Source organism: Amaranthus tricolor, chromosome 1 (genome assembly GCF_026212465.1).
Source record: "Amaranthus tricolor cultivar Red isolate AtriRed21 chromosome 1, ASM2621246v1, whole genome shotgun sequence".
NCBI lineage: Eukaryota > Viridiplantae > Streptophyta > Magnoliopsida > Caryophyllales > Amaranthaceae > Amaranthus > Amaranthus tricolor.
The window spans coordinates 1,568,303-1,590,095 of NC_080047.1; the positions used below are offsets into that span (position 1 = coordinate 1,568,303).

At 33.2% G+C, this 21,793-nt stretch overlaps 2 protein-coding genes across 3 annotated transcripts; both read left to right on the top strand.

Annotated features, from left to right (window-relative positions):
• Window positions 1–365: 365 nt before the first annotated feature.
• LOC130797784 (protein ALTERED PHOSPHATE STARVATION RESPONSE 1) lies at window positions 366–6,426 on the top strand. Its single transcript, XM_057660536.1, has 4 exons — window positions 366–2,010; window positions 2,097–2,260; window positions 3,384–3,607; window positions 5,320–6,426. The coding sequence occupies exons 1-4, from the start codon at window positions 600–602 to the stop codon at window positions 6,047–6,049; spliced, it is 2,529 nt and encodes an 842-aa protein (XP_057516519.1). The 5' UTR covers window positions 366–599; the 3' UTR covers window positions 6,050–6,426.
• Window positions 6,427–15,091: 8,665 nt separating this feature from the next.
• On the top strand, window positions 15,092–21,442 carry LOC130797790 (serine/threonine-protein kinase BSK1-like). Of its 2 annotated transcripts, none has more exons than XM_057660555.1 (9): window positions 15,092–16,159; window positions 16,562–16,697; window positions 17,843–17,976; window positions 18,090–18,195; window positions 19,070–19,155; window positions 19,395–19,583; window positions 19,727–19,897; window positions 19,980–20,093; window positions 20,829–21,442. In XM_057660555.1, exons 1-9 carry the CDS (start codon window positions 15,830–15,832, stop codon window positions 21,078–21,080), a joined length of 1,518 nt encoding a protein of 505 aa, XP_057516538.1. In that variant the 5' UTR covers window positions 15,092–15,829; the 3' UTR covers window positions 21,081–21,442. The 2 variants fall into 2 exon arrangements, with proteins under 2 accessions (XP_057516538.1, XP_057516531.1); XM_057660548.1 differs by having other exon boundaries at window positions 15,537–16,159; window positions 16,562–16,703.
• The last annotated feature ends 351 nt before the right edge of the window (window positions 21,443–21,793 follow it).

The following is a 21,793-nucleotide window of genomic DNA, read 5'->3' on the forward strand; positions in this document are numbered from 1 at the left end:
AATAAGAATACGTGTGCAGGAGATTTTATTTTCAACACAAATTCTTGTGATAGATTGTCTCTTTAGAAGATCATCTCTAATTGGGTCAATCTAAGTAGATATTAAGAATGACGTAAGTGGACATTTAATATATTAAAAGTGCGCATTAAGCATACGATAAGTAAATATTAAGAATATTACAAATATGAAATATGCATTAAAAATTAGTAAGGAAGTTTTAGTCTATAATAAATTGGACTTAAAATAAATCTCTTAAATAAACTCGCTGTATCTTCAATGGGTAAGTAATTAGTAAAAAAATTTAATGTTAATTTATAAAAAATTAAAAACAATAAAAAATATTATTACGAAACATACACCGACGAATCGACGATAACACACCATCCTTTTCTCTCTCTATCTCCACTTTGTGAGCAGCCTTCTTCTCTCTGCTATATCCCGACGACACTCTCTCTGCTGTCAAAGATTCTCTTCTCTCTTTCTTCTTCCCCCTTTTTCTCTCTCTCAAACCCTATTCACTATCCATGTCTTCCTTTCTCTCTCCTCAGATCTAAACCCACCCCCAAATATTTCTCCTAAAATCCCTAAATTCATCAAAAATGGGGTGTGCAACTTCCAAAATCGATGATCTTCCCGCAGTTTTACTCTGCCGTGATAGACTCCATTTTTTATCCCAAGCTCTTCACCAACGTTACGTCTTTGCCGAAGCTCATGTTGCGTACGTTCATTCACTACAATCCGTTGGCCTTTCTCTTCACCGTTTTTTCGACTCTTCTCATTCTATTCCGCCGCTTTCTCCGGTTCTTGACCTCCCTCCTCAACGCAAAATCGCTGATAATGACCCGGTTGTTCTGGGTTCTAATTCGGGTCATCTCTCTCACTCTAATTCTGGGTCCCACCTTCATTTTCACTCTGATTCTGACTCTGATGATGGAAATGATCATAACCATAATCATATTGATTCTGGTTCGGGTTCGGATTCTGGCCATAAGTTGTCATCTCAAAGAGGAGTTGGTATGGTATATGAGGGAAGTTTGGAAAATGGTGGTGGTGGTGGGTACACCTTTAACCCGAACATGAACCCGAACCCGAATCCGAACCCGTATTTTTATTTGAATAATGGAGGTGGGTTTAACAATACTAATGTTCATATTAATTATATGAAGAAGCATTCAACCCCTTCTGTATCTTATGAACAGAAACCAATTAGTTATGAGACGCATACTGTTCAATATGGCGATCCTTCTTCATCAAGTAATTATTATGATTATTTCAATGGTGGGGGTTATAATAGCAATTACAATTATAATAATCCGGGTATGGGTATGTATGGTGGATTTCCTGGAGCTACGACGGCGGTTCGAGGGGGTGGATATGGAAATTGGAATGGTGGGCCTGGTGGCCCGCCACCAGGTCCTACAAAGGCGGTGTTGCCGCCTCCACCACCATCTTCAGCGGCGTCACCTTGGGATTTTATGTATTTGTTTGAGAGTATTGAGAGTCATTATCCGCCTTATACACCAAGTAGAGATTCAAGGGAAGTGAGGGAAGAAGAGGGGATTCCTGATTTGGAGGATGAGGATAATTATGTTCATGAGGTTGTGAAAGAAGTTGATAATAATCATATAATGATGGATGATGGTAGTGGTGAAAGTAGTATTAGTAGTGGGAGTGGGGGTGAGATTAAGGAGGAGTCCAAAGGAGTCGAAAAGGAGGAGGTTGTGGGTGTGAGTGATGAGTACAGAGCAAACATGAGTACAGGGATGGAGAGTGTGCCAGTGGAGTATGAGGTTCATGTGGTAGATAAGAAGGTGGTAGGAGAAGAAGGAAAGAAAGCGGAGCAAGCAGGGAAAGGTGGTAGCGGAGGAAGGGCGGGATTTAGAAATGTATTTGAGGTAGTGAAGGAAATTCAGTTACAATTTGAAAGGGCTGCTACTTCTGGGAGTGAGATTGATAAGGTTCTTGAAGTGGGGAAACTTCGGTATCAACGAAAGAATGCTGCGTACCAAGGTTTGAAGATTGTATTTGGATTGTATTGCTAGTAGTTTGTTAGAAGGAATTTGATTCTGATTGATTTTGCTTTGTTGATGATACAGTTTCTGCAAAGATGTTGAATGTGATAACTCCATCATTGCCATCTTCATCAAAAGATGAGGGTGGTTTGGCTCTTGATGAAGATGTACGATTGCGATCGCTAAATCTTTCAGCTACATTGCAAAAACTTTACCTTTGGGAGAAGAAACTCTATGAAGAAGTCAAGGTATAACATGTCATTTCCCCCAAATAGTTAGCCTTTGAACTTTGTTTATTGCATAAATATTACATCTTTCAAAGTTTCTGATGTTCAGAGTTTGGCTAAAGGGTTAGTTGAATGTGAATGTTAGGTTCTATTATCAGGCATGATTGTTGTTTGAGATAGCTTAGCATCATGAATCTACTATTTCCAATTTCGGGGTTTCTTCCCACTTTATTAGTAAATTTAGAAACTGTCAATTTGCGACTTGCCCTCGTTTATTAGGCTTCATGAGGTGGCTAGATTGCGATCTTTATGGAATTTCAGTTGGATTAGTGGTTTTGTGTTCAATTTTGTTTGGAGTTTGGTTTTGGGAAGGAAATGTTACCTTGTGGGTAGCATTCTACATCCTACTTGTTGAGTGTATCTTCTTGTGTTTTACTTGGTCAAAAAATGGAGTACATAAGCTAATAATTTGGCAGTCTTAGTTATTTTTAAATTCCATTATTGGTTATGTGTGTCCTTGGTTTCGTGTTTCTATTTCTTAATAATACATAATGAAGTCATGTATGATTATTAGATGCGACATATTCTATTATATTCAGTCAGTTTTTCTTGCCATTGAATAATTTTGGTGGTGTTTAATAACATTTTAGTGGCTTTCTCGTCCAGGCTGGTATACATTTCTATTTTTGTGTTTACACCAGCTACTAAATTTATATGTAATGTTAGTGTTTCTGATATTTGCTTGGTGATTTAGGACGATTTTGACCTGAATAACAAACTATGGACTGTCTTTATTTAGGAAATACATAAATGCAAACCCATTTTTGTTTGACGTGAACAAAATTAAACCATCATCTTTGGAAATTTAATCCCAGGGAACAAGAGTTCGAATTTTTGGCATCAGACCAAGAAAAATCTTTGAATGCATAATCATCTAAACACAATTTGGTACTTTTTACGTTGGTCATAGGTTGGATACTAAAGTAGATATTTCGTAATGCTCCAACACCATTTTTCCATATTGTTCCTAGCATCGTTCCCTTTACTTAAGTCTTATCCCTCCTATGTCTTTCATTGCTATGAGTTATGCAATATGTTTTATCTCTATGCCTGTTCTTAATGTTTCTATTCTTTCTTCTCATAGGCTGAAGAACATATGAGGGTCAAGCATGATAGGAAGGCCATCAAATTAAATCATTTAGTTGAAAAAGGGGCTGAACCCCAGAAGATTGAATCCCTAAGAAGTGAAGTTAGGGGTCTTTCCACTAAGATAAGAATAGCAATTCAAATTGTTGACAGGATCTCAGTGAAGATGAATAAGCTCAGAGATGAAGAGTTGTGGCCACAGTTGAATGAGTTAATTCAAGGGTATGTAATTTCTTTGATTATTTTCCTGCTTGTTCCTATTGTGTCTATAATATTGGTGGTTCAGTTACGCTGCCCTTTAAAGGAATAATATAGGGTAAATATTTGCCTCTTACATTACCAGTAACTTGTCAACTTTCTCCATTAAGCTTTTGTAAAGCAGTTTATGATGACCGTTGCCATAGAATATACGAGTTTGATCGCTAGATATTGAAAACATCTGTAGATTAATACTTTTGTAGACTCTTTGCAGTGTTCTCTTGTGAAGCTGCTTTAGCTTGCTGGCCTAGACATTTGTATTAGTGTTGGGTGAAGATGGGGTGTTGTTGGATTTTGCTAAATTTGTCTCACAAAGGCTACTCAGAACCTTTTTGCCTGATGTAAAATTTTTTTTTAAAGAAAACCTGATGTAAAATTTTAAAAAGTGCTGCCATGAGAAAAATCTAAAGAGGTTTTCTTCTATAGTTTATTACTTTATTGGAAATTGAGTATGATTTAAACTGTACGGTGGTTCTTTTCATTGAAATATTGCTACTCAACCAGGGTTTAAAGCATTACTTAGAAAATCTTGTTGTCATGCAAGGTCTATACTTGGCTTTTTAAGAACAATGATCTTACTTCTTTTGCTTTTGCTCATGATATCTGTTGTTGTGCATCCAGCTTAATCGAAACTGAAATTTGTTTTTTCTCCTATTGTTTGAAATATGTTCACATTTCTTGTGTGGATTTGTTAATATTTCAACTATTTTTTTTGAAGTGAAAGGTAAGCTTATATTAAATAGAAAATAGTCGGAAAGAACAATGTCTGATATCCAAACTGACCCTCACCTAGCCTCACCTTAACACATGTACTAGTAGAAGCCCAACGAGCATAACAATGAGCTACATTACAATCTTGAAAGCAAAAGGAAAAAGACATTGAAGTTGCTCATGTACATTGTCTATGGTTTGCTTGAATATGTAAGCTCCTGTGACATTCCTTCTTGAGAGCTGAGATGAGTAAGCTAGAATCTCCCTCCATGATAACTTCCTTCCAGCCGTGTGTGTAAGCTAGTTCACATGCCTTCTGTGCTGCAGTAACTCCAACCAGTTTAGCTTCATTAAAAGCCCAGATATTGCGTGAGGCAGCCAACAAACCTTGCCATAAGAATCTTTTGCAATCACTCTCAAACCAGCCTTTCTACATTCATGGCACCATCTTAAATTAAACTTGATGCAATCTTCATCAGGGGAAACCCACTTTGCTTTTGCACGCTTGTCTTTAATGTTTCAATTGTTGTTGCAATTAATAAGAAAAGAGTTGACGTTCCATGTTGGTTACATCACATTGTGTATCAGTAAATTTTCGTTTTGCTGTACTGCTCGGTATGTATAGACTGGTGGAGTGAATTGCATTTTGTTTAAAATCAATTGACCTGACAACTGTTTCTGTTGCATCAAGTTCTTCTTAATTGTGGTTACTGAAATTTCGTTGCGATCTGCTCCAAGCTAATATGCCCTATTTTCAACCTAGCTTTGGGGCCTGGGGGTCTTGTATGTTTGATTTTTTATGATAGATGTATTTCGCTGCTTTATGGATAGGGAAGTGGCCTTGAAGTTTCGATGCTCGAGTTAGTATGATATATTGTAGAAACATAGGTGACTTCTTGCTGTCCCATGACATAGCGTTGGCCTAACCTCTCTCTCTTTTTTTTTTTTTATATTTTTTAATTCAGTTTAAGTAGGATGTGGAAAGCTATGCTTGAATGTCACCATAATCAGTGCGAGGCAATTGACGGTGCACGGGGTTTAGATGCTCTTGCGTTTCCGAGCAATCCTAGTGATACACATTTAGAAGCATCCTTGCAGCTGGAGCATGACCTTTTAAATTGGACTTACCGGTTCACAGAATGGATCGGGGCTCAGAAGGGCTATGTGAGAGCATTAAATTGTTGGCTGCTGAAATGTATCTTATATGAACCAGAAGAAACAGCGGATGGTACAGCGCCTTTCTCACCCGGAAGGGCAGGGGCACCTCCTATCTTTGTAATATGCAACCAATGGAATCAATCATTGGAAAGATTATCAGAGACTTCTGAAAAGGATTTGATTGAATCAATGCGGGTCTTTGCCTTGATGGTTTTCCATTTCAGAGAACGAGACAAGGGAGAATTAAAACAGAGGATGACGGCAAATAGAGATATGGATAGAAAAGTAAAGAACTTGGAAAGAGAAGATATGAAAATGCAGAAGAAAATGGTTCTAGCTCCTGGTGACTCGGATGGTCTATCATTGTCTGGCCATGTTGTTTATCAGAGTGACACCAGCAGCAAGACTAGTTTACAAGCCGGGCTTCGTCAGGTATTTGAAGCCATGGATCGGTTCACAGCAGATTCTGTAAAAGTTTACGAGGAACTCCTTCAACGCAGTGAAGAAGTTGTTCGGACACACGGGAGAGTTTCATAGTTGGAAACTCGTGTGTTGAATGTGGTATACGGGATGGCTGAAACGTGATCCTGCAGTTAAACCATAATTACAAGAATTTTGTACGAATAGGAGGTATAGTTTTAGGACTAATCTGGGGATGGGGGGACGCAAGTCTTGTCTTAGTAAGTTGCCCAGAAATTAGAGATGTACGGACTACCCTGTATAGAAAACCTGTTGGGTATCAACCTTAAGACTTGATTTTAGCTGTACAGAATCATCAAGACTCATATCAAGGCCTTTTTATTATTATTATTATTATTATTATTATTATTATTATAGAGTACACCCCTGTAAGTTATGCTGGAATTGGTGGATTAAATTGTTCGTATTTCATAATAAAAAATTGGTTTTGGTTCCCTATGATTTGTTAATTATTTGCATTTTTTATTTTTTTATTATTATATTTTGCCTTTCAATTTGTGAAAAACAGAAATAGAGGCCTATTCCTCCTATTGTGCAATTTTGATTACGACGACATATTATTAGATATTAATACAATTGCTTCATTATGGAGTCTTTTAAATGAATATCTTAAGCTTTTCTTTTATAGGAGTACTACTATTTACTAAAGATTTTTTACAATTTAAGTGGAATTTTTTTAATCAACCTCCTATGAAAGTGAGTACAATAATCCATATAGAGGACAATTGGAAGTTGAAGCTCATATTGTTTCATAGAGCCCATATTAATCTTTTGACTTTTGAGATTAAGATTCTTGTATTATTGCTTTATAGAGCCGATCCTAATCTTTTACTTTATAATCTCATGTGGGGCGGTCTTCTTGCGTCTCATAATAAGATTGCCTTAGACAATAATTTGTGCAAAAAAAAGAAAATAAGAAAATTGGTTTCCCTTTACAGACCTTGACTATAGTTTTCTATGAGTGGGATATACTCTGTATGATGATAATGATTCACTGAAAAACGATCACTCACAAGAGTAATAGATATTTAAAAAATTAAATTTTAAAAGTACTATAGTATAATTAGGCTAAAGTGAACATTGCTTTAACAAACAAATTACCAAGTCAACAAAAGCTGTGGACGAAGAGATAATGGAATAATTTCAACTATATTTGTACATTCAAAATCTTAATTTGTCAACTCATTCCTTATCAAGTAATTAAGGGTGTTTATTTGTTTGCACCTATTAAAGACTTGTTTAGAATCGAATTTACTATAAATAAAAAATAAAAAATACACATAATATTATAACAACTAACAACAATAATAATGTTGAAGCCGTATGAGATTGATGACATAAATAAAAAAACTACTACGAAGTATTCAATATAAAAATAATAATAACAATAATGCTAACGATTTAATTTCTATAATATGAGATCAACCACATAAACAATCAAAACATGATTATCACTAACAAATAAAAATAAGAAAGATTTATGTCCTATTTATTCAAAATGTACTCCATAATGTGCACTATCATGACAATTGACGAGTAGACTCCTATAACATTTCTACTCCAAAATATTCTTGTTAAATACTTAATAAAATTAGTATTGGTTGATTGGGCTCATAACAAAATTTTAGAAGTTAATTTACCAATTTAAACAACTTTACCAACTTAAATCATATCATTTGTAAAAATATTTTCAATTTAATTCAGCTTTTAGTATATTAAATACATTTTTATAATATTATTGTTCTTTCAATTTAATTCATTTCAATCCATTTAAATGTGTTTGAAATAAATTTATAGAAAGGAGAAAATTCGTTAGTGTGTTAAATGGTTGTGGCCTATTTGATTCTTTTCTTGAGTCGAGGGACTTTTTGACCGCACTCTCCTTTATGAGTATGAGTTGTCGTCTTTCTTCCCTCCCTTGACCCTCATCGTAGTTATTCTATAAACGGGATATACCGTGTATGGTGATAATAATGCCTATTTGATTGTTATCATTTATGCTTTTGTTTTGCCTTTTCTTGTGTTACTTGCTACTTATTTTGTCTCATCTTTATAATTATTTGTATTGTTCTTGAGTTTAGAATGTTTTTCTTAAAGCTTAGGATATTTTTAACTCAACCACCTTGATAAGAATATAATTTGTTGTCTATTATATATCCTTAAACTCTGATTTTTATAATCATAATATATATCGAATAGAATTTACATTAGTGATAACTAAAGTTAAGATCTAAATGAATTATGGGGTGTAAAAAATGAAGAGCTGACAGCTGAGTGTTTCCTAATTCCTACTTCTTTTACTCGGAGTCAAAAGTGAGCCGAAATAAGCACATGCATCTCTCTCGTGGTTTTATACTTCGGCCCAATTTATTCAAATGAAATTAAGCTACAATTGAATTTTGTAGTTGGAGATTATTATTTTTCAGATAAGATATTGAGTTTGATTCTTACGTAACTCTTAATATATCATATTAAAAAAATGAGTTATGTAATACTAAGTGTGTAGCTAAATAATTATTATTTAAGAAAGTAGTAAATTACTCTTATATGTCTCTATTTTATAGGAGGGCTTTTAAGATTTTGTTTTATTTTTTTTTTATTTTATTTATTCTAATATTATATATTTTGTTTTTATGTGGTTATTTGCCGTTTTTATTTAGGATTTTGTAATGCGCAAAACGCTATTTAGTGGAGATTTATATTGCCAATTACTTACCTATTTAATGCGTAAACAATCAACTCTAGTTTATAATACGATTATATATGCTCAAATCTTACTGAAATTTGAGTATACTATTTTTTTTATTACACATTACAAGTTTACAACTCAACAATTTGATTATGAAAGTTTTTAGCCATTCAAAATAAAATTTAGATTTTAACTTTGTGTAAATTTTAACTTTAATCATTGCATGTATATTATTATGATTCAATTTTATAATTACTTATTTCTCTAAAAAATAGAAAATTATTTTACTAAATATTTTCATAACAATTAGCTCAAACAGCTGACTTCTTAATAAGCAAATTCGTTAATATTTTCAAGTGATTAAACCGACCAATAATTCTGACCCACAACCATTTCTCAAACAAACTTATAAACTTTTAGTGATATTAAACTTTAAGTGATATCTACCCCATTATTGGGAGAAAAACTATCATTTTATGGAAAAAAAAAACAGTGAGTACTTATTATTAAAAAATAAATCACACATTAATGTCTAGCATAGTTGATAGTACTATTCAACATCTCATTTCCTAATAACAAAAAAGTGATTAGTTTGTTGATGCTTAAACTATATTGTACAGAAAGTACAAAATGGTGGTTCAGTAGCCATCTCATATTGATGAGGATGACAAATTTCTTTGGTCTCATGGTGTGCCCATGGGCCTAATAATTACTTTTTCGTCTCTTTAAACTGATTCGTTATAAGTAATTCGACAGTGAATTTAAAAAGACAGAGAAATATTATTAAATTCACATCACAACTAATTAAATGTTGACAATTGATAAGCACTTATAAATTAAGGATAATATTAACATTAGTATGTAATCACTAATCAAGCTCATTGTTATAAGTTGTATTAAAAAAAAGTCGTATGATATGTACATATAATCATAATTAGTTTTGCTTGGAGCCTACAAAATTTGGTGGCAATGAAAGTGATAGCTGATTTACTTATTAATGATTCGCATTAAAAATTAAGAGTTGCTCCATTTTTAGGAGCATAACATAAAAAAAAATTATGCAGATGATCTTAAAAAAAAAAAATGTGTTTATGAAAATTAAAATTAGGAGTAAAGACTATTTTCATAAAGGAAAAGTAGGCAAATTAAGTGGAGACATGACATAAATAGAAAATGTAGTAAATTTTATTGACTATTGTTAATTATAGATAAATTTGAAAGATTTGAAAGATAAAGTTGAACTCCTTAATGTGAATTCTAGATTAATTTTTAAGGTATTATTGACTACTGTTAATTATACAAGTATGTTGAACCTAAGATCGTTATGAGTGTTTAATTTGAATGGTCTTGTTTGTGGTCTTAGTTCGGAGGGTTAGACAAAAATATTTAAATATGTGGATTGAATTTAAAAAAAAGAAAATGTGTTGATGGAAATTTAAAAAGAAATCTAACAAATTAAAGAGGACAAACAATAATAAAGTACAACAAAATAAAGGGAGAGTATAACTTATATTTGTTTTATTTGTTAGATTTATTTTGGATCGTAAAAATATTTTATGCTCCTATTAAAATATAATATTTCATATAGAATGAATAAAATATAGAGCTAGAAGGAGTATAAGTATAACTCGTCATTTGAGAGTAAGAACACATGGCAAATAAAGTATTCACTTTGACATAAAATTTTCGCCAATAAAAATGGGAATAAATTAAGATAATTTAACAAATCATTAAACAATGTAAAATATGTAATTAAGATGTAAAACAAATTAAATGCATGATTGACAATTTTAAAAAGTGTGAGTTATGATAAGAAAATACTAGCAAAAAATATAAAATAGGCTAAAAAATTAGGCAAAAACCCTCCAACTTAAATAAATAACTATTAGAAATATGTACAAGTTCAAGGGTGGAAGCAAACCTAGGTACAATACTAGAGAATCCAATGATGATCATGAATAATGAATAACACGAAAAAGTAGTAAAATAATGTCATAGGTCTCCACTTTCATTTGCCAAGCCTACTAGTAAGAATATCATTTTTTAAATTATAGGGCCAACAGATAAAATGAGATGGTTAGATAATGTTTGATTTCAAAATTTTGTATGGAATAGAAGATACCTGCCCAATTCAGGAAAAATTTAATTTTCGGGAAAATTTTTATCATGTACTCCTCTGTTTAAGCCAAATATCTCTATTATTTTTAACACGAAGACTAAAAAATTGAATATGATGAGTTATAAAAGAGTATTTTACAATAAGAGGAAATATAGAGTAAAGTGGTGAGATGATAGCTAAAAAAATAAAACAAATTTATTAAAAAAAAATAAAATAAATTAAAGGAGAAAAATAATTTATGCATTATAATATTGATGGAATCTCATTATATTATTTGAACATATCTGGTATAAAATCATTTTACTTGCTTTGCATCGCTCACTCTAAAGGAGCTACATATTTAAGGTAGCCCCATTTTCTTTGTTGTGACACGTACTAAAGAAAAGGTACCTTGTGAATTGGAATACAGAATTTTCATTGGATCCCCCAATTCCTTTAAGATGAGCAAGCATATTAAAGATATTCCCATATCCAATTTATTTATTTTAAATTAAGGTGGTTTGAGTTCTACTTATTTTAGTGTGTATGTTTTGAATGTGAATTAATGTTAATATTTATAAATTTTACTCTGGTTAGGTTAAATTCAATTCAATATGTTAGTATAATATATTAGATTGGATAATTTAATATAATTTAATATAACTTAATTGAATAACAAATTTTATCATAACAAATACAAATAATCGTCTCAAGTTTTGATAAATACCATACCACTAAAGCTTGTTTTGGAAAAACAGCATACGTATATGTTTTTCAACAATTAATTAATAGCCCTTACTAATATTTCCACATACGTTTAGATGACTTGCAATTCTAAAGTCAGATGCTCATACTTGGACTCTCCTATTCAGCTTAGATGTTCCATTTAGTTTAAAATATTTTATTAATATACTAATTTAATCTTATAATTCTAATTGTGCATAATTAAAGTTATTATTAGATTAATGACTAACTAGTCATAAACTCATGTGGACAAGTCTACCTAAAAGAGGAAAGTTAATCATACACAAACTTGGTGAGGTCATTCCCAAAACTATATGAGCAATATGATGAGTAACGCATATATGCTAGATAACATTTCATACATCACCAATAAAGAATCACATGTGACATGTGGGTATTTCTTAAGCACTCCCCTTTGCATGTTATTTTGTGAAATTGTGAGGGCTTAAAGAACTCGGCTCTAATACCGTGGTAAATCATCATGGGCTCGTGTGGACAAACCCATATAAAAAAAGAGTCGACACCATATATAAATTTGATGCAACACGTCTTGTACGTGAGCGATTGAGCGTCTTATCATGAGACAAGCCCCATATAATTAATTCATTTCTCTAATTATATTGACCACTTTAGAATTATAAGTAGTTACTTTAAGGTTATAAAGTGATCGCTCTAAACTATAAAAATTTATTACTTTAGAACTTTAAGTGATCAATATAATGCTATAAGTGATCACTTAAAAATAATAAATGTACATTAAGTCAACTAATAGAAATAATCTCATCGTGAGACAATTATCTCATTTAAAAAATTGCGAATTTGATAGAGTTTCTTTCCAAAATCATATAGTAGTATGAAGAGTAGGTCACCAAACTTATATATTTGTCAACAACATTTCACTAAAGCATAGGTATTTCCTCATACGGGAAAGCAAAAATAAACACTAATTTTGGGTGACATTTTTTTATATGTATATATCATGTCTTCATCATTGCAATTTAAAAATTTAATTACTCGAGAAATCACATACTCCTACTACTCAAATCTCAAAGTCAAAACATAAGACTCACCAACCTTCCTTGTATTGGTGATGGTGGCAAAAGTCAATGAAAATTCTCCACGAATTTCATGTACAAAATTTCTAATAAACAATACACTGCTCTACTCACCAACTCCCTACAAGTGTAACTAAACCAATCACACACGCTTATCAATAATAGGAATTACTACTATACCAAATTACCAATAGAAATCATACTTACTTAACAAGCAAATAATTACTCAATTTTATTGAATTAATATCATTTAACTCAAATATATAAGAAAATTAAATTAAATAATACTATTAGGAATAATTAGAGTGGCTACACTCCTATGAAATATTCACCCACTGGATATACTTCATGCAATAATATCTCATATAAGCACCTGTTTTCCCACTTTCGTCTCCAACGTTGTTCTTTCTTGCATTATGAGGAATGAGAGACGATTTTATTGATTTCCGATTATTAAAAATAATAGAAGTAATTTACATAGTGAATTTGAATGGTTAAATTAAAAAATTTTAACCTTATTAGTTTTGGAAAAATCATTCAGAATTATTTAATTTTAAAAAGGAAATAGGTCATTCTATTTTTGAACTATTTATCATACCTTTAAATTTTTTATATTTTAATATATATAATGTTTTTCTAATAAACTTACAAAGAACTATCACAATTTGAGTAATAATATTCTTAAGAAAGTGACTTTAATTCTAAAATTATTCCTATTTCCTAATGAATAAAAAATTAATTATCAGAGAAAAATCGGTAATAGATTGAATTAGAGTATTCATGTCAATGTTTTTATTTAGGAAAAATTACAAAAAACTACCTAATCTATAACACCTTTTGCAAAAAAATTACCTAATCTAATTATTTTTGCAAAAAAGTACCTTAAATGACATAAACGTTTGCAAAAGACTACCAGATAACGGAATCAGTTAGTTGACCATTAGTTGACCAACACGTGTCTCACGTGATTTACTTAAGGCATTGATTTCTTCTATTTGAAAACACGATTTTCCCTAATTATTTTCTCTTTCCCCTTGAAATCATAAGAACCCTAATTCCTCCCTTTTCCCTTTCAATCCCTAAAAATTCTAATTATTCCCCAAATTAAATTATGGCTTCTCACACCAAATAATCAAAGGTCGAATGATGTGCTTGCAGATTTCCTTTTGCACAGAGAGTTTCGTGGACTAAGGAAAATTCTAGAAGATGGTTCAACACTTGCAAATTTTTCGATCCTAACATGAATTGGAGGGGATGCAAAAAGTTCAAATGGATTGATGAACTTGAAATGGTTGATTGGCAAAGACAACTGACGAACACACTTGTTGAGGAGAAGTGACATTTATCAACATAAATTAAGATATTGACTTCAAGGGTTTGTTGCTTGGAACATGAGAAGTAACAAGCAATTTCAGAACTTAAAAGGATTAAGAAGAAATTGATGAACGGGAAAAAGCATGGAAAAGAGATATCAAGCTTTGTATTAGGGTTTTTATTTGGTTTTTTGTTGGTGTTTATTATTGTACTAATGAAGGTTATGTAACCTTCAAACTATATTGTAAGAATCAGTGTTATGTATTAGTGATCAGGGAATATAATTGATGTTTGAAAGCTTTTGTAAACATGATTATGATGAATGAAGAGGTTGATTATGTTGCTAATTATCTAACATCAACAGTTGTTCATTACATTGTACACAAAAAAAAGTTGTTCCATAACTTAACATAGCTTTTGTTGCTAATTATGATGAATGAAGGTTGGATATGATGTTTTCCCTTCCTCACAATCCTTCAAAGTCTCTTCATCATCACTGCATACTTCATCATCACCTTCATTGTAGTAGATATTCCTATTGCTTTCCTCATTCACCTCCTTATCCATTGTTTGTCTAACTTCTTCATCGCCTAACTGTACTTCATCCAAACCAAACTCTACATTCTCTACAAACAAATCAGCATCATCATCATATTCTTCTTACTCACTCCCAAAACCAGCCTTGTAGTCACTGTCATTGCTTTCATCCACTTCAGAACCACCTTCAATTGCCCTAATGTTTTATGAAGTCTGTGCACTTGTTGTTTGTGGAGGGTGTTCAGAGCATTGAAGTAGGATTTGGATAGTTTTCTGTGTTGTTGGTACTACCCTTGAATGCCTTTTAGATCTAGGATTTGAGTGTAAGGGTACATTTACAACCTTGTACTTTAGTGGTGGTCATCTTTTCAAATGACCACATAAAGAAATTAGATCACAACACATATACAAAAATCAACAAGCATCATTAAATTCAAGGAAACAAAATGCAATCAGAATCCCTAGAAAATACATTCACTTTTAAAAGGTTTTTGAAAAGAGGGATTTATTCTTGCTTAGTTATCCACTTGAAATTAACCCTTTTTCCTTTGATATCTCCTTTTTTTTCCCATAAACAACAAATTGATTCAACAGAACAAGAAGGAATGCTTCAAAATCTCAAACGAAAGAAAAGGAAGAACAAGAGAAGAGTGCAGAGGATCGAGATTGGGGAGTAGATTAATGAAATAAACCCATGCATTCAAATACTGATTCAGAGTATATATGAGAGAAATTCGAATTTGGGGGTAGATTAATGAAATAAATATCAGTTAAAGAACTTACCAGTTGATTGGATTGGATGATTAATGTTGCATTCAAGTTTTGATTGAGTGTTAATGGGTGTCTTTCATGAACAGTGAGAGCAATCATCAAATGAGAGTGGAGAGAAACGAAAAATAAAGGAAATTAAGCTTTAAAATGAAGTCACGTGCAATTCACGTGTAAAGTTAAACATCCACTTGATAGTCAACTAACTGATTCCGTCGTTCGGTAGTCCTTTTGCAAACGTTTATGACATTTAAGGTAATTTTTTGAAGAAAAAACTAAATTAAATAATTTTTTGCAGTGCTATATTAGATAGTTTTTTTTGCAATTTTTCATTTTATTTATTTTATTACAATCCCTCCTTCCTTTTGGTCCCTTCTTCTCTTCTATGTGCACACGGTTGGGCTGAATGGGAAAGACAAACTCCATAATTTTCTACTCTTTTTCTCTCTCTGATTGAGCTCAATTCAGTCAAAAGCTGCCTACTTGACAGGCTAACCAAATGCTTTTCTTCTATACAAAATCCACCTATTAAAAAGTAAAGCAATCCCCCAAAAAATACACCTATTTTTGTTCTAAATTCAGCCAGAAACTGAAAAAGATTCAAACTTTAAGCAATCTCCATTAATTTCTTCATGGGTTGCTGTATATCTAGAGAAAATAACCCAGAAAAGCAACCCAAAAACAATAATTCTAACCCAGTTGTTCATCATCATCAGCAAACACCAGCAAGTGATGTTGGAGGTGGTGGAATAGTTATTGTTCCTAGTGGTGTTCCTGCTTTTGCTGAGTTTTCATTTGCAGACTTGAAAGCAGCAACAAATAATTTTAGCTCAGAATTTATAGTGTCAGAAAGTGGTGAAAAAGCACCTAATGTTGTTTATAAAGGCCACCTTAAGAATCAACAATGGATTGCTGTTAAGAAGTTTACCAAATTAGCTTGGCCTGATCCTAAACAATTTGCGGTTTGTATCTCTTTTAACCTTGTCCTATTTATGGGTTTTGCATAAAGTTGATTTCTTTTGTGCTTAGGTGTTTTCGACATTAGGGGGGATTCTGATTCTGAACTTTTTTTTTGTGTTTTTTTTGTGATTTTGTTGTTTAAATTGTTGATACATTGTGTCTTCAGTGTTTTTGGGTTTTCTATTTTTGGTAAATCAAGTTGGGATTTTGGTTTAAGGGTTTAATGCATTTGCTTTAATTGCTTTGTTTTGGGTTTTAGACTGTTTTTAGCAAAAAATTGTATGCATTTTGGGATACTTGTTTCTGGATTTGGGACTTCAGGTTGCTTTATTTTGTTCATGTATTGTGCTTGGTACATTATTTTTCTTTTGTGTGATGATTTTGGGTGATTTCTTTGGTTGTAGGAGGAGGCTTGGGGAGTTGGCAAATTAAGGCACTCAAGGCTAGCAAATTTGATTGGATATTGCTGTGATGGTGATGAGAGGTTACTTGTTGCTGAATTCATGCCTAATGATACTCTTGCCAAGCATTTGTTCCACTGTAAGGGTGTGAATATCCCACTCATACTTCGATATCTAGACTTTCATTCATTTTTATCCAATTTTTTAATTATATGTTCAGGCTCATATAAGATTCTTCCTACACTTGATATCTATACTCATTTCATATTTATCATTTAAAAGTAAATCCTTAAATTTATCACAAGTAGCATTAAAATCCTTGTGAAAATTATTGGGTTCACAATACTCTTTGACTTAAGACTTGAGAATCAAAGACTCACTCTAAAACTTGCTTAAAACCTTTCTCTTTATCCCATAGTCTTAAGTCTTAACCTATGTTACTCGGACTCGATCCTTGGGGCTCGGACATTGGTATGGCACATATTTCATTTTAGGCGTATAATTGAATACTTAGACGTATCCAACACTTAACACGTACCACTATCCGACATCAGTGCCCGAGTCCAAGTAACATAGGTCTTAACTTAAGACTCAACTCTAGACTTGAGTTAACATATATTTTTGCTCTAAATTTTGATCTAGAGATAATTTAATGGTCATGGTTTTTAGTGTCTGCAAATTTTCATGTGTGGGGAAGGGTATGCAGAAGAGATATTGTTTTAGGATGACTTAAATATGTCCTGAGTTTTATAAGGGCAGACATGTTTCTGCCCATTTTGGGTTCTATCAAGGTAAGGTAGATGCTTGTTGATGGTCCAAAGTTATGTTGTGGAGAATGGGAATTATGCTCTATCCTTACTCCATGTGATAGGTGTTAACTCAATTAATGATGCTATGATCTGTTCTACTTTGGTTATCACACTCTCATAATTTGTCATTAGTCACGGAAAGTATTTGTTGGGTGTTCTCTTTAATGGAGGTACAGTTCACTTAGGTTGATCTAGCCTGCATTACTGTATTGGTCATCAATTAAGTTTTGATTGCTATTATTAGTGTAGAAGATGTGTGTCTTATATTTTTGAGCATATGCTGTTTTACCAGCTGTTCTATGTGAAAGACCGTAATTGAGTTAGGCTCTTGTTAGTGATGCGAAGGAGTTAGATTTTGGGTATGTTATTGAGTTGAACTTTGGTAATAGTTCTCTTCAAATAAGCTGTTAGAGTATGTGTTGAAGAGGGTTGGCTAATATTTTTTTTTATGTCTTGTTTTACTATTGTTCTTCAGGGGAAAAACAAACTATTGAGTGGGCGATGCGATTGAGAGTAGCTCTTAATGTTGCAGAAGCCTTAGATTACTGTAGTTCTGAGGGTCGTCCATTGTACCACGATCTAAATGCTTACAGGGTTCTCTTTGATGAGGTTCATTTGAAATAACATTTGTTTGGTTTTCTCATCTTCATTATGCAAATATGTTGGTTGTGTTTTACGTCCATTGCATCTCTGATTTTGATGATTTTTGGTGGCTGTTTTAGAATGGTGATCCTAGACTTTCATGTTTTGGATTGATGAAAAACAGTAGGGATGGGAGAAGTTACAGCACCAATCTTGCCTACACCCCGCCAGAGTATCATCGAAATGGTAATCACTTCTTATGTTTTTATTAGCGTACTTATTTCTTTGATGAATGGATTGACTACCATTCTCATGTTCACTTCGTTAATTTTTCATTTCATTTGTGAAAAAAGTTGATGTGGTATTAGAACGCTAATTGAGATTGTGTGAATGTTTCCATTTGGAGTTTTTGATTTGTTGTAGCTGCTTTGGATCTCTTTCACTTGGGTAAACAGTTTGTAAGATGCATCTCCATCTATGCTTATGAAATTCAAGCAGAATCAATTAAATGTTTAGAAATGTTAAATCATCATTATCAACCCAATATCTCGCTCGAAAACAGGGTCCAGGTGAGGGTAGGTAATTGACAATCCATACCCGTACCCCAACTAAATAGGCAGTTTATTGATGTCTCCCAGGAAAAGGGATATGGAACTCCTTTCCCAAGTTCCGCTAGGCCACACAATGATTTAAATGTGTCATCTAAACGCAGCTTTAGGCCTCTTACTATATAGTTCATCAGAGGTCCAATTCGGGATTAGGATGCTTTGTCTCAAATATGATAGGTCTTGACTCTTGGGGCTTCATTTCATACGAGCTAGCTAGATCAAATCATATAGAAGCATTGTGCATTCTCTTTGGCTCATGTACAATATCGTGTGGCCATTGTGAGCTTCGTGGCTCATGGCGTATTCTTTTCATGAATGATAATAATAAGTGAGATTTTAGCATGCCTATTGCATAAGCAGGAAAACTTGGTGCGTGTATATGGAACTACTATACCTTTATATCCCTTCTACAGTTCCACCCACAAAAAAGGGAAAAAGGATGAATTGGTATGTTTTGGTTTTTTCTATTCTACCATGCCTTACCTCTGACTTCCTTCATCTCCGTATTTCAGGAAAAGTTACACCTGAAAGTGTTATTTACAGCTTTGGTACAATTCTTTTGGACTTACTGAGCGGAAAGCACATACCTCCAAGTCATGTAAGTGATGTGTTAACGGTATTACACAACAACTAGCAGTATATTACTATTTATTCGTGTTTGCTTCATTACTAATGGCATAAACCTGAATCGTGAATATGCTACTAATTGTGCACAAATCACTCTCATGCGTAACATCAAACCTCAATGCTTCTATGATTTCAGAAACATAATATAGATTGACAAGATAATAGGTTGTAAACATGAGAACTTCTTAACCTTTCTTGACGTTTCTATAGGCCCTTGATATGATACGCAGCAAAAATCTAAACCTATTAATGGATTCCCATTTGGAGGGCAAATTTTCCACTGAAGAAGCTACTGTGGTTGTTAATCTGGCTTCTCTATGTTTGCATAATGAACCTCGGGAGCGACCAAACACCAAGGATCTCGTTTCAACACTTTCCCCACTGAATACAAATCCTGATGTAAGGGCCTAAACTGCTTATCTTTGATCATTTTTTGTGCATGATCCATTTCTAAAAATCTATCATCTCTGATCTCATGCAACTTTTAGCATATTATTTTCATATTAAAATGTACGTCTGTGAACACAGTCCTTGACATCCAGGTTGCATCACTTGTCATGCTTGGGGTATCAAAGCAAGAGGATGCACAAGCAACCGCTACCCCTCAGCGACCTCTTTCGCCCATGGGTGAGGCATGCTCTCGGATGGACCTTACAGCAATTCATCAGCTATTAGTAATGACACACTACAGAGAAGATGAGGGAACGAACGAGGTATATTAACCCGCTTGTATCCTGGTTTCCTAATGTGTCAAGGTGCATTGGTTTGTTAATTCTAATTTTCCTGTTTGTGCAGCTATCATTTCAAGAATGGACTCAACAAATGAGGGACATGCTAGAAGCAAGGAAGCGTGGAGACCATGCATTCAAAGATAAAGATTTCAAGACAGCCATTGACTGTTACTCTCAGGTAGCTCCATATTCTTGGATTATGTCAACCTATCTGTGTTGCAAAAAAAGAAGCTAGCATGGGATCCGCAATTAGATATTGTGGAACGCATCCACCTTATAGTGAATAATACCTTGTCTTTTCTTCATTGAAACGAGACCATAGTTACCAGAAACCGGAACCTCCTATCAAATCCCGTTCTGAATTCTTCGTTTCCAAAACAAAATTGCACCTACGCTTCCTACGTTTCCGAACTCTAAAAGTTATGTTTCTCATTTTTATTTTTGTTTCCGTTTCTCGTATCGGATCGAATTTCGTTTCAAGTAACATTGAGCTGGACAATCCCATGTTGGTCTAATTTAATTTGAAATCACATTGTCAAAATTTCAGCTCCTAAAAAACCTTTTTTTGGTTGGCTTTTCATGTAGAACTGCATTGAAATCTCTGATCCTCCCCTCCCCAAAACCTTTTAAATCCCAAGAAACATGGGTAGTGTAAAGGATAAGGGGAAAAATGAACCAGGAATAATTTCTTGCTGAACTGACCGGGTCCTAAAAAGCATTCAAACCTGAAAAGTTGGGAGGGTCAGGCGGTTAGGTAGGTTGTACTGAACCATCAGTTAAAGTTTTTGATTGAATTAATTCTTCATAGTTAAACATCTGTCGATTGAACTTGGCTTTGGTTCTTCAGTTAGAAAAAGCTTGTAAATTTTGGGGATTTTGACAAATCTATTTTTTGTGTTGTAAATGGGGCCAGTTCATAAATGTGGGTATTATGGTCTCACCGACTGTATACGCAAGGAGAAGCTTGTGCTACCTTATGAATGATCAAGCAGATGCGGCTCTTAGAGACGCAATGCAAGCACAATGTGTGCACCCTGATTGGCCAACTGCCTTCTATATGCAATCAGTTGCCCTTGCAAAGCTGGATATGCAGAAGGATGCTGTCGACATGCTAAATGAAGCGTCTTGTCTCGAAGAAAAGAAGCAAAAGGTTGGAAGAAGTTGAACTTTTATAAATTTGTCTTTTAGAAAAAGGATAAATGGATTGCTCCTTTCAAGCCTGTTTGGTTTCTGTAAAATCTGAGATAAAAATAGAAGAATTTCAGTAATGCAAAAAATTGCATCTACTTTCAAATGTGTGAAGTATGATTGGGGGGTAAATACTAAATTGTATCAATGTATATTGTTAAGGACTGTAAGAGATTCAGAAAAAGAAAGGGATAAGTTAAAGGAAAAGGAAAAGGAAAAATGCAATTTGGTAACATATGTGAAATTTATGAAAGCATTTCTTCTTTATATTTGTATAGGAACCCCACTTGAACAGGATTTTGTATGTAGTGAATTTATAAAAACTTATTATTATTATTATTTTTAGTTTTAGTTGCAGCTTTTTTACCTGGTATGGTAAGTTTGTCTTAGTTATTGCGAAGGCATCGCCTGGATAGGGGGCACTATACGGTTTTCATGTTCCCTAGGAAGTTTTTTGGAGCCGAGGAATTTTTTTGACCACATTTTTCTTTATGAGTTTGAGTTTCTACCTTCTTTTTCTCCTAACACCTTGATTATAATTTCTATGATCATCATTTCTATGGCCGAAATACACCGAATACAATGACGATGATCAGGATGGTTGGACTTAAAAATTTTTTTATTGAAGCAAGATAGTACCATTTGTGGAGTAAATATTTCCCCAGCCTTTAGTAGGGTAAATATTTACCT

What these genes read in the sequence shown, in the direction of transcription:
- LOC130797790 (XM_057660548.1), top strand. Translation starts at nt 15,830, where the DNA reads ATGGGTTGCTGTATATCTAGAGAAAATAACCCAGAAAAGCAACCCAAA. An exon ending in CTGATCCTAAACAATTTGCG is followed by an intron (nt 16,160 to 16,561) that starts GTTTGTATCTCT and finishes CTTTGGTTGTAG; the next exon opens with GAGGAGGCTTGGGGAGTTGG. An exon ending in GCCAGAGTATCATCGAAATG is followed by an intron (nt 18,196 to 19,069) that starts GTAATCACTTCT and finishes TCCGTATTTCAG; the next exon opens with GAAAAGTTACACCTGAAAGT.
- LOC130797784 (XM_057660536.1), top strand. Translation starts at nt 600, where the DNA reads ATGGGGTGTGCAACTTCCAAAATCGATGATCTTCCCGCAGTTTTACTC. An exon ending in AAAGAATGCTGCGTACCAAG is followed by an intron (nt 2,011 to 2,096) that starts GTTTGAAGATTG and finishes TTGATGATACAG; the next exon opens with TTTCTGCAAAGATGTTGAAT. An exon ending in TTGAATGAGTTAATTCAAGG is followed by an intron (nt 3,608 to 5,319) that starts GTATGTAATTTC and finishes TTTTTAATTCAG; the next exon opens with TTTAAGTAGGATGTGGAAAG.